This window comes from Artemia franciscana, chromosome 20, assembly GCF_032884065.1.
Source record: "Artemia franciscana chromosome 20, ASM3288406v1, whole genome shotgun sequence".
Taxonomy (NCBI): Eukaryota; Metazoa; Arthropoda; class Branchiopoda; order Anostraca; family Artemiidae; genus Artemia; species Artemia franciscana.
In genome coordinates this window covers 28723287-28735691 of record NC_088882.1, presented here as the reverse complement: position 1 = coordinate 28735691, position 12405 = coordinate 28723287, and the positions used below count along the sequence as shown (strand labels likewise).

General features: G+C 35.3%; 1 protein-coding gene across 1 annotated transcript; it reads left to right on the top strand.

Moving 5' to 3' along the window:
- The first annotated feature begins 8245 nt into the window (after positions 1-8245).
- LOC136040335 (bifunctional coenzyme A synthase-like) lies at positions 8246-10442 on the top strand. The gene has a single exon (XM_065724576.1). The coding sequence runs from the start codon at positions 8294-8296 to the stop codon at positions 9803-9805; it is 1512 nt and encodes a 503-aa protein (XP_065580648.1). The 5' UTR covers positions 8246-8293; the 3' UTR covers positions 9806-10442.
- The last annotated feature ends 1963 nt before the right edge of the window (positions 10443-12405 follow it).

Below are 12405 nucleotides of genomic sequence, written 5' to 3'. Positions count from 1 at the left end.
TATGTGGCACATCACATCCTCTGGCACCACTCAACATTCCTATAGCATTCTCAGATATTTTCATGATAAAAATCATGCTTTATATCCATTGGTTCGTGTTTTCGCAACCCACCCCGACGTAATGCACTATGTCAATTCACTTGTGTATTCATGTTTCTGAAATTACAACCCACGATGCTTAAATGTAAAAATATTTCTTATAAAATAAGATTGTTTTAAATATTTGCGTTTTTAAATGAAAACTAGAACCCTTTTTCTTAAATAATCAAATATTCTTAATAAAATCAGATGTATTCTAATCGTATGCGTTGCTTTTTATGAAAACTAAAGCCTCAGTTTTTTAAAGTATCAAACATTTTAAAAATAAAATCAAATGTGCTTTAACTATATGTGTCCTTATTTGACAAAACTATAATCCAAGTTTCTTAACTACTCAAACATTTTAAATATATTAACATGTATTTTACCCGTGTGCTTTTCTTTTTTATGTAAACTAAACTAAATCCCAAGTTTCTTAAATGATCAAATATTATCAATAAATTAAATATATTTTAAAGATGTGCGTTCTTATTTCTGAAAAAATAAAGCCTAAAAAATAAAGTTTTTTCAAGATTTATTTTTCAAGACATTTTTTCGTCGAGACGTTATCTTCAAGATTTTTGCCGCTGGTAACCTTTGTAATTCGTCAACAAAGACGCTTGTCCGCTGTTGGAGTCGAAAGTAAGACCAGATATTTTTTCAATGGAATCGTTTCATAGAAATCTAGACCAGCAAATCTTTCCTAATGTTATATTCCGGGAAATGAATTCAATGAAATAACCTGTTTTTCGCACGGAGAACTCTCTGCAGAGGTTTCTAGACTGACAAGGCTATGGATTACATTTTAATATCCATTTTCTATGAGAGCACGCTAAAATCCAACTATTTTGGTATTTTAGGCACACCGAAAATATAACAGTTCGAAATAAGGATGAAACCTTTTAATCGACTGTGAAACAAATATAAAATTTTAACTGAATATTTCGGACACATATAGTGTCCATCATCAGCTGTAAAATTTAAAAGGTTTCATCCCTATTTCGAACTGTCATACTTTCGTCACGGAAAGGCAGTGTGGTCTTCGAACTTATCTAAATTAGGCATACCTGGCTGTTACAGTGTTAATAATTTTCATACGTGAGCTAGACCGATTAAGCTATATACCGAAGGCAGTGAGATGTTACGTAGAATGGATTTTAGACATTTCATTGCGTAAATGATTGCGCATATAAGATTCATCCTGGAACAGGATGTCTAAAAGATGATAACTTTTTGAATCTAAAAGAGCACTAGTTTCTTAGATGATCAAACATTTTTAATAAAATAACATATACTAACCGTATGCGTTACTTTTTATGAAAAATATAAACCTTAGTTTCTTAAATGACCAAATATTTATAGTAAAATCAAATGGACTTCAACCATATGCGTCCTTATTTATCAAAACTAAAACCCAAGTTTCATAACTGTTCAAATATTTTTTATGCTTTCATTTTTTATTTTTTTATCATTTTTTATTTAGTTTTAGTTTTCAAAAAAACGGCTAAAATACATCTGATTTGATTAAAAATAATGAATCATTTAAGAAACTAAGATTTTGGTTTTCATAAAAAGGAATGCACACGGTTAAAAACATTTTACTTTATCAAGAATATTTGAGCATTTAAGAAACTTGCGTTTTAGTTTTCAGAAATTAGAATGCACACGAATAAAATATATTTGATTTTCATTAATAATATTTGATCATTTAAGAAACTTGGGGTTCAGTTTCCATGAAAAGAAAAACATTAAAATATATATTGTTTCATCAGAAATATATTAGGGACTTGGGGTAACACACACGGTTAAAAAACATCTTACTTTTAGTTTTCATAAAAAAAACGCACAGAGTTAAAATACATCTTATTTTATTAAAAATAGTTGAGCATTTAAGAAACTTGGGATTGACTCTTCAGAAATAAGAAGACGAACCTTTAAAATACATTTGAATTATTAATAATACTCAGTTATTTAAGAAACTTGGGTTGTTGTATCTTAACACACGGTTAAGATACAACTTGTTTTACTAGAAATATTTGAGCATTTAAGAAACTTGGGCTTTAGTTTTCAGAGATAATAAAAGACACGGCTGAATGGATCGGAATTTAGTTCCACCTCGCCTGGACTGTATTGTGCTTCTGTTTACATTCTAATTTTATGTAAATAGTCTCTCACGTTTTGTGAAACTGGTGTCAATGAATTTTTTTTGAAAGGCCTGTTGGAGTGGTTTTATAGATTTCACTGTGGAAATGGCTTCTGTGGCTATGTAACTTTGATTTGTTTTAAAAATGTCAATGCCTGACTTTTTAATACTAAAAGAAGGGGAGAGCAGCCCAGGTTTACCACAGCCCAGGTTCGCCATTTGTGTTTTACTCGCAGCCCATTCACGGAGAGAATCCCATAATCTAGTGTTTGAATTACCATCTAGTAGCGAAAGTTTAGGTGGATTAAGAAGCATGCTAAAACACGTTTCGTAGATTCTATGCGGTGAGTTGTTTTTGGTGCTATAAAACTAGATTTTATCCTAATGGAAAAAAGTCATGCTTAATTTAAAGGTATGAGAGGACTCTTGATATCAACGTGATCATCTGCAAATTAGCAACAATAATGGGTGCATATTTGACGCCATCCATGGTAATAACTGATCAGCACTTTTTTTCAAAAGAGGGAACAAACCCACGTTCGCCAACAAAAACCAGCTCTGGTTCGCCACTCCTAGGAATGGCGAACTAGGACCTGGCGAACCTGGACGGTTGAATTCTCGTATATGTCTTTTTATCTATAAGCCTATCTTCGTTTTTTTACCAAACCGGGAAGTAAATGTTTTGATTTTTGTTCAAATGACCTTTCTTCTTATTCTTTTGTGACCAACAGTCGGTACGATCAACCCTGAGAAAAAACACAATAGTTGATATTCCTGAATCAGCTTCAGATGACTATTCCTCCTCCGTTGGCGGCTTTTTTTTCCAAACATGTTTTAAATTTTTGGCTGCTATGGTGGTTGTGGCAGAAGCACCAACCATGAAAAAAAACTGATCGTTCCAAGTTGTGCTTTTCCTTTTTGTTCAATGTGTGGGCCTGTAAGTCTTCAATCGATTTTCAAGAATTTCGATTTCAATAGTGTGCTTTTTATTTCCATTTGACACCATTTTTGAGGTGTTTCTAGCTTCTTTTGAAATTCTCAAAAATTTGTCTCAATAACGACAGTTTATTGTTCTTTTAAATCAGATAAAAGCTATTATTTTGTATCAGCGTTCATTCGGAAATATTTCCCACAATACAGTTTCTTAAAACATGCGTTTTAAGATTAAGTTGAAAATAAGTCGTGTTTCACTCTTTACTAAGATATAATTAGTGCTGCACTAACCGCCATTATTCTGCTCAAACTTATCTGTTTGTAAAACCAGACGTGGTTCATGCACCGATAAGATTCCTTACGTATATAAAAATGCGATTCCTCACGTGTTAGTGAGCAAGGAGACAAAAAAATAGCGCTTCTTCTCCATCATTTACAAATTTTTGTCCAAATCTGAGATTCATTGCTTCTTTCTCTTGCTTCCTCTATGGGATATAAAGCCAAAATTCAACCTATATTAAACTATTTATCACATTAGGAGAAAATCATCACAATGTACAGGGAAAGGGTAGTTAGATGATGGCTTATAGAAGTAATACTGCTGATAATCCTGTGCTTATAATTCTTGACAATCACATTAGTCGTTACAGTAGCGAATTGCTTGAGTTAGCGAAAGAGAATCAAGTTGTCATGCTGACAGTGCCTCCGCACACAACGCATAAATTGCAATCACTTGACAGGTCATTTATGCATCCTTTGAAGGAATTCTACAACAGGGAATCTGCGACTTTTAGGACGCAGCACAAATGCAAGACGATTTCCATGTACAATGTAATCGAGCTTTGCGGAAATGCGCATCCCAAAGCCCTGACTCCAGAAAATATAATAAGCAGTTTTCGTTGCACTGGAATTTTCGATTTTGATCCCAATATTTTCAAAGATAACGAGTATCTCAGCTCATATGTCTCTGATCGACCATTTCCTCTGGACCAGGATGTCTTAGTGCCTACATCACCAGTTTCTGGTTCCTGTAAAGATGATGCGGCTAGCCAGTCTACCGACTGTGACCTATGCCTGACAAAAGCTTCTATGCACTAGTTGACATCTCTCCATTCCCAAAAGGTTCTCCAAGAAAACAAATCAGACGTGCAGTGAAAAAAAATCTACCGAAATCTTGACTGATACCCCAGTAAAGGAAAGTATCCCCCAGGAAGAAGAACTGAAATCTGCCAGGAAAAAGAAGAAAGAACAGAACAAGGGCCAGGGGAAGGAGAATGTAAAGAAAGCCAGATTACCAAAAGCAAGCAAGCAACTATTTATTGAGAGTGAAAGTGAATCCGATCATGTTGAGATGGAGCTCGATGATGATAGCGACAACAGTCTAAATCTAGGAGAAAATTGGAGGATTAGGGGAGCAGGCCAATAGAAGTGGGTGACTGTATCTCAGTTGGTCTTGCAGGTAAAAAGAGTGGCAAGCATTTCAATGCTGCAAAAGTTTTAAAGGAATACCCAGATGAGCTTGGTGTTAACTTCTTGAAGTCTGTAGAAATCAGCAAGTTCGTGCTGAATGAAGAGGAACCATGCGTCTTGAAGTCCGAGGTTGTAACAAGATTAGGAAAACCCTCAATCTCAGGTAGAACTTCAAGACTTTCTTTACGGCTTTGTCCAATCTTGAGCCATCTTTGTCAAAACACTGTTTTCAACACTGCTCCTACCTTAAATTACCTTAATTTGTATTGCCCAGCAAAATAAAGATGGATTAAATCCTGCAGGACTGCTCGTTAGTGATGACAATGGTTGGACGTCTCAACAGCATCCCACTCAGTTTGCCATGGCTTTGATGGCCCTTCTCCATCAACAGCTCTTTAAAGGCAGCAGCACTGGGGGGTAGTAACTGCTTCTTTGGTCAACAAATTCCACAAACTCACAATTCTGTTAGTGAAGGAGTTATTGTATAGCCTAGTGCCAGCTCTCTTCTGATATAGTTCCCAAATATGCCCCCTAGTTTTGGTAGATTAGTCAAGTTTAAATGGCTTGTTTAATGGAGAGTTATAATTAGGGAGCTTATGCATCATAATAATATCACCCATTTTATGTCTGTAGACAAGAGCGGGAAGTTTCAGTTTCTTCAGACAGGATGAGTAGTGCAAGTACTCTAAATTAGGCCTGACCCGTGTCTTATATCATTTATTCATCACCATAGGTGACCTATTAGTGATTCTTCTTTTTATAATGCCAAGGATTCAGAGTGCTTTGGCTTAAGTTGTTGGTGTGTGCATAGTGAATTTTAATTCTTTATCAACTATGACCCCCAAGTCTCTCTCTCCTGTGGACAAGAATCTAGTCTCTCTACATCCATCATCCCTAAAATATAAGATAAGATGATATTTATTTTCAAAAGGTTATCACAAGCTCTAAGAGCCAAATTTGCTTTATATGCTATGTAAGAGTAAAGAAAATAAAATTTAAAGTTAGTACATTAAGTCAACTTAACACACTCAACATGTTACATTAAGTCAAATAAACAGTCAAGACATTAAAATGGAAAAAGGCAAAATCATCAAAGATAAAGGGCAAATCAGAAAGCTTGACAATTTCTGAAAGGGTTAAATTACAAAAAGATTACATATAAACAAAAATAAAAACAGCAATACATGAGAAAGGGAACAACTTGTGGCAATACACCATCAACAGGGAGAGAGACAAAGGAGTTGATTTTGGTAAGGACACAATCACAAATGATTATTAAGTTGCTCCAGAATAAAGGGGATAAAACTTTTATGAAACCTGTCTGTAACAGCATGGATTGGACAGTAAGTAAGGATTGCTAAAGAGGCTGACTGGGGAGTTGGGGTCTAATGGGATTGTGAAATTCAGGGAGACAGTCCTCAGTATGGGATTGTAAATGACTGATTTAGTGAAATGCAAGCAAATTTTTCCTCCTTTCTTTTAAGGTGCAAATGCAAGCAAATTTTTCCTCCTTTCTTTTAAGGTGCAAATGCAAGCAAATTTTTCTCCTTTCTTTTAATACATCCAGTTTTAAGGAGGAAGGAGTATGGAATTTGCTTGCTTTGTAAATGATCCTGAGCGCATGCTTTGAACCAACTCAGTTTTGTCACTAACTTCACTTGAAGGTTGTGAATGCTAGACCAGACATGAACATTCTAATTGCAGCCTGACAAGGATGAGAAAACACAGCGAGAATGTATCTTAGGACAATTAAATTTGTTTAGTAGTTTCAACTGAGATAGTGAAAAAATTGCTTGTTTAACAACATTGGAAATATGCACGCCCCACTTAAGATCATTATAAATTTTGACACCTTAGTTGAAATCCACCAGGATTTCAACTAAGTCACTTTTAATATTCCTATGATATACTTCAAGGATCAACAAACCATCCACACATTTCCATCTTCGGGGGAATTCCTTGCCAATATCATTTATCATGACAAGAAATAAGAGTAGTTCCAATAAGGTCCCTTGAGGTGTTCCACAGTAAATAGGGATGGGGCTAGAGTAAGTATTTTTGTATTTTACAACTTGTGATCTATTTGAAAAGAACAATATAACAATATTTATTAATAGAGGGTTAACTTCAAAGTTATCCTGTAGCAAACGAATTTGGATATTGTGGTCAACTAAGTCAAATGCTTCTTGAAAATTGACTAAAGCCTAGTTTAGCCAAATATTTGCTTTCTCTAGTTCACTTAGGATGGTATGAACCAAGCACACAAGGTAATGGGGTGGTGGAGGTTCTTCTTAGATTACCAAACTGTCAGACATCAATGCATTGACAATGTTTAACTTTAAACCAGTCACAAAGGAACCCTTTGTACAATTTTGAAAAAACTGGAATTAACGAAGTGTGTACAATACCTTTAAGAATCTTGACATGAAAAGGCTGAGCTGATATCATTTATTGCCCCTGTATCTTAGTTAGAAAGGATTTTATTAAATACTCAGCCTCAAAACACTTTTTTTTCTATTCTACCCTCATTTGTGTTTTGAATTAAGGTGTTATTTTAGAAAGGAGTTAAAACAATACAATTAATATTGATGATTTCATCATCAGGCTACGTGATTCTATCTACAAACCAGGCTTGGTTGCTTTCATACACAGAAAGTTTTATATCAAGTGCATGACATCTAATACAAGTCAATGAACTGGAATAGATTCATAGCTTACTATGCTTAAATAACTGTATAGCATGCTTTTACAGGCAATGCACTAAACAGCACCTTATAATATACCTTTTATGCATACCTTCTTCGAATGAAAGGTTCCTAAAGATAGGTCCAAAGAGACTCCTAAGAAAAACTGAAAACTAAGGAAGACACAAACTTAATCAGGTTTTGAACCATGTTTTCTCCCCTCCAAGGAAAAATACTCTGATACAACTATGGGAAAGAGACTGGGTCACTGGTTCTGAGTCACTCTGCTTCAGGTCGCATACTGTAAAAAGCAGAAGCTGATGCGGAACTTATGAAGCAGCTGCTATTGACTGTGCTGCTGCTGTGATATAAAAATTTCAAACTCAGTGATAGACATGTTTTACAATTTGTTACAAGTGGTAGACAATTAGCTTGCACCTGAATCCAAATTCTAACATAATAAATAGGAAAATTTAACTTAAAATAATATTTTCTACTAAAAATCACTTTAAATACCATTGGATGTTTGACGGAGACAAAATTATTGTTCCTGTCGGCTGGTGTAGTTACCTCTTATATTCCTATTATTTCTAGGTTGATTTGATCTCCTGAGATACTGAGGCGTATCGTGTAGCAAATTTTTGTTTGAGTTTCGGTAATTACCTCTAACTGAGGTTGTGACGTCAATGTTGTACTTTCTTTTTAAAATGAATAAACATGTGAAATGGTTTAGACTAAAGAGGAGGTGAGGAATGTGTAAATAGTAAAAATAATCTTAGCTCGAGACCTGAGTATTTTCCAAAGCTCATCATTAAAAATTACTGTGGTTATATAATTATTACCAAAAACCAACTGGAAGAGATACCACCCATTTTCCTGAAGTGTAAGAAACAAACTAAAATATTCCATCTTTTGATTGCTTGTTCAAATGAAACAAAAAACTGCGTCAAGCATAGTGGAGTTACTCAAGAAGCTTGTTGAAAGCATGGATGCGAAGAATGAAAATTTAGTGGTAAATATAGTTCCAGAAAATAATTCTGAAGTGGGGAAAGAAAGGATGGTATCCTATTTTTCATATTTATTTAAAAAGTTTTACTCCTTCCTGCCTCAGAGCTATTGTACTTCTTATCTCTATATAGAAAATATGAGAACGTTTTTGTATGGTGACTATAGTATTGACAATTTATCCATCCCCTTAGACAATAGCTTTCATCAACATTGTAAACTTCGAATGGATTTGACTAACAGAGATATTCTTATGAGTGTTTTAATAGAAAAATGCTATGAATGCTCAATATTTACAACATTTGAAAATTTGGAGAACAATGGAGACGTTGAGAGACTTGTTAGTAACTTTGATGAGTTCCAATATAACAATAAGGTTAACCACGGTGTTCTTGGTGGAACCTTTGATTCCATACATGTTGGTCATAAGCTGTTATTGAGTGAAGCAGCCTTGAGGTGCTCTAATTCTTTGACAGTTGGTGTTACTGATGGCTCAATGATAGAAGGCAAGACTCTTTTTGAGCTAATTAGACCAGTGAACGAACGTATCGAGTATGTGAAGAAGTTTTTAAAATTGATCGCACCATCACTGTGTACGAAAATTGTGCCAATTTATGATCCATTTGGACCATCCATTTCTGATCCTAACCTAGAATTGATTGTTGTGAGCGATGAGACACTCAAAGGAGGACAAAGGGTGAATGAGAAGCGATTAGAAAAGGGTCTTTCACCATTAAAACTCCATCGAATAAGCCTAATCGAGGACACAAATAAAGAACTTGGAGATGAAGATAAAATGAGCTCCAGTTCTCTACGAAAGAAGAAACTTGGCACTAGAATTAAACCGTTTCAAATGAATGATAATGTTCCAGTATATCCGCATGTGATTGGTTTAACCGGTGGGATAGCAAGTGGCAAATCATCGATAGCGAAACGTCTTGAAAACTTAGGTGCTGGCATCGTTGATTGCGATTCCCTGGGTCATCGGGCATATTTACCTGGGACAAAATGTTTTGAAGATGTTTTGCAAGCATTTGGAGATGAAATTAAAAATGATAACGGCACGATAAACCGGAAGGCTCTTGGCTCAATCGTTTTTTCTAACAGAGATGCTTTGAATAAGCTCAATAGCATTGTTTGGCCACAAGTTACTGAACTAGCAAAAGCAAAAATTAAAAAATTCCGCACTGAAGGTAAGAACATAGTGGTCCTTGATGCAGCGGTCCTCCTTGAAGCAAACTGGAACGAATTTTGTCATGAAGTTTGGGTGACTATTATCCCTCCTGAAGAAGCAGTAAAGCGATTGATGGATAGAAATGGACTACAAACATATGCCGCTTGGAAAAGAGTAGAAGTGCAGTTTTCAAATATAGAAAGAGTAAAGTTTGCAGACATTGTGTTTTCAACCTTATGGGAGCCAGAATTCACACAGAAGCAGGTTATAAGAGCCTGGGATGAAGTTGAAAAGATTTTGAAAAGTTCTAGTCTCTGAAAATGGTTTCAGATTACCTATTATTGCCTCAAATGCGAACTTTTTGCAAATTATGAATTGAGGATTAAAGTTTCTATTATTTTTGCAAAGCGTTAAATATTAAAGTGCCGACACCCTATAGGCAAGTGTATTCTTCTAATGAGCCCTTGTGTTGGGATGTTGATCACTAATTTAGGAAAACAGTCTTCCTTTTCTCCTTCTGTCTCTTCTTTTTTTTGTTAATGTGTTTTTGCGGTTGATATGGTGATTTCTCCTTTTGTTATATGTGTATCCTTTAACTTCTAGATTATGTCCTGTTACACTTGATAGGCTAGAGCATATACTACTTATTTGTTGTTAAATATAGTTGGGAAATTGGTCGAACATGGATGCATTTATCACATTTACTGTTGCCCCGAGTCTATAAGGGCTGTAAAATAAGTATTACCTACACCAAAATTATTAAATATTAGCAACATTTTGTTATTGGCTGCACTTAAAATGGTACCATCACAGGTGACCTAGAAAAATATATACGACCAAAATTTAGTCTTACAGGTTTTGGAGGCTTGTATCGTTTCCCTGTAATGCCCAGCTGTTAGGTGAAGAGTGTTTGTTCATTCTGCTATTGTTTGTTTGATCAGTATTCCAGGTGGAATTGTTATATTGCTCCCATCAGCTGGTGTAGTTACCTCTTTGAATTCCAATTATTTTTAGGTTGATTTGTTTCCCCTGAGATACTGAGATATATCATTTTGAAAACTTTGGTTTCAGCTTTGGTAATTACCTATTGTTAAGGCGGTGTTCTCTCGACTATCTCTTGCTGTATACCCACTATAGTTTGTTCCCCTGGACAAACAATTACTTGTGCCTCTTAAATTGGCGTGGTAACTGTTGTTTGTGAAACTGTTGTTTGTGAGTTTCTGGCTGTATGACCTAAGTGGTTACATGCATAACACCTTGTGGGTTGACCATTGGTTGGTGATCTTAATTGGATACTGGAACAAAATGTACTAGTCTTGGAGTCGACAGGATTTTATTTTGACTTCGAATGGGTTTTGGCAAAGATTTTCTAACGAAAAGTGGCGGAGAAGGATCTCTTAAGGTTTTTGGGGTTTTAGTGTCTACCTTATTGATTGAGTTTCTGGTGTTGCAAGACAATAAAGTTTTTTTCACATGCTGTTGCTACTTCTTCTACTGCTAATTCCAGATTTTCAATATTTTTTTGCAATCAATAAACAGTACAATTTAGATTTGAGTCCCCGCTTGAATGCATTAGGCATTATTTTTTCATAAATTTCCCCCTCGCCTGGACCGTATTGTGTTTCTGTTGAGATTCTAATTTTTTATAAATAGTCTCTCACGTTTTGTGAAACTTATGTCAATAAATCTTTTTTGAAAGGCTTGTTGGAGTAGTTTTATAGATTTTACTGTGAAGATGGCTTCTGTGCCTACGTAACTTTGTTTTGTTTTGAAAATGTCAATGCCTGACCTTTTAATCCTAAAAGTAGGCAACAATACATGTTAACCTATTAATAGATGCCTTATTTTTTAATTCCCATATTCACAGTGCAAGGTATAAAAGGTATTTAATATGCGGCTATTACTTACACCACGGTGTTTTAAATGTCTCTTGAACCTTCTTTTCGTTCCTTCTTTTCGAGGAAGATCGTTCAAGATAGTAGCGCAACCTCGGATGACGTTGTTTCTAAAGTTCTCAGTTCTTAGCGTGCCCTTCTTTAGATAACTGGAACAAGCTGTGTGCTTTCGTGTCTGCCTTGTCGGTGGGTCAAAGGATGGAGCAATGTGAGAGAAATATTCGAAGGGATTATAAATTTATATGCTTGGAGAAAACAGCCATCAATGCAACTACGTCAACCTTTCATTTAGAGGCAGGAACGAGTCATTCGCAGAGGCCCAACCTCTAAACAAGACCAATACTTTTTGAAAAGTATCTATCTTCACATTACTTTTGACAAGGGATATGATATAATGATTGATAGATTTTTTAAACTGATTTCCAAAAATGACGTCAGTTATACTTTATAATAGATGCCCTGCAATAAATGACGTCACATTAAAACTTAAAATCAAACATGAAAACGAATGATGTTGTTTGTCAAGACGTCATTTGTACCATATAAAAGGATGCATACAGCGAATTCACCTCAGTAGATTTTAAAATGTCAAAGATGAATGTGCAATCCACTTTTTGACAGTCTTAAATTCAGCAACCAGTGGCAAAGACACAAGGAGATAACGACTAAAGGTAAAATTAAAGATTCCGAAGGTTCAAAAGTTCAACTGGCACTTCCGAAAATTCCTAAGCAAAACCCAACATTATGGGCTGAAACCGTTAATGTCAGTGAAGCTGTTGATTTTGACAGTATGTTTCCAAACCCTGTATTCAAATGGAAGTTTGAGCTTGACAGTTTCAGAAACATGCTATTAGAGAAAGGTGAAAGTGTTCTTATCGCTGCACATACATCTGCAGGGAAAAAAGTAGATGTTGAGTATGCTATTGCTTTATCTCAGAGGCATATGATAAAGGCATTTTACACTTCGCCTATCAAAGCCTTGTCCAACCAGAAATTTAGAGTTTAGAAGTACTTTTCAAGACG

Bases quoted from the DNA above. Each gene is read 5' to 3' on its own strand.
- LOC136040335 (XM_065724576.1), top strand. From the start codon at position 8,294: ATGGATGCGAAGAATGAAAATTTAGTGGTAAATATAGTTCCAGAAAAT.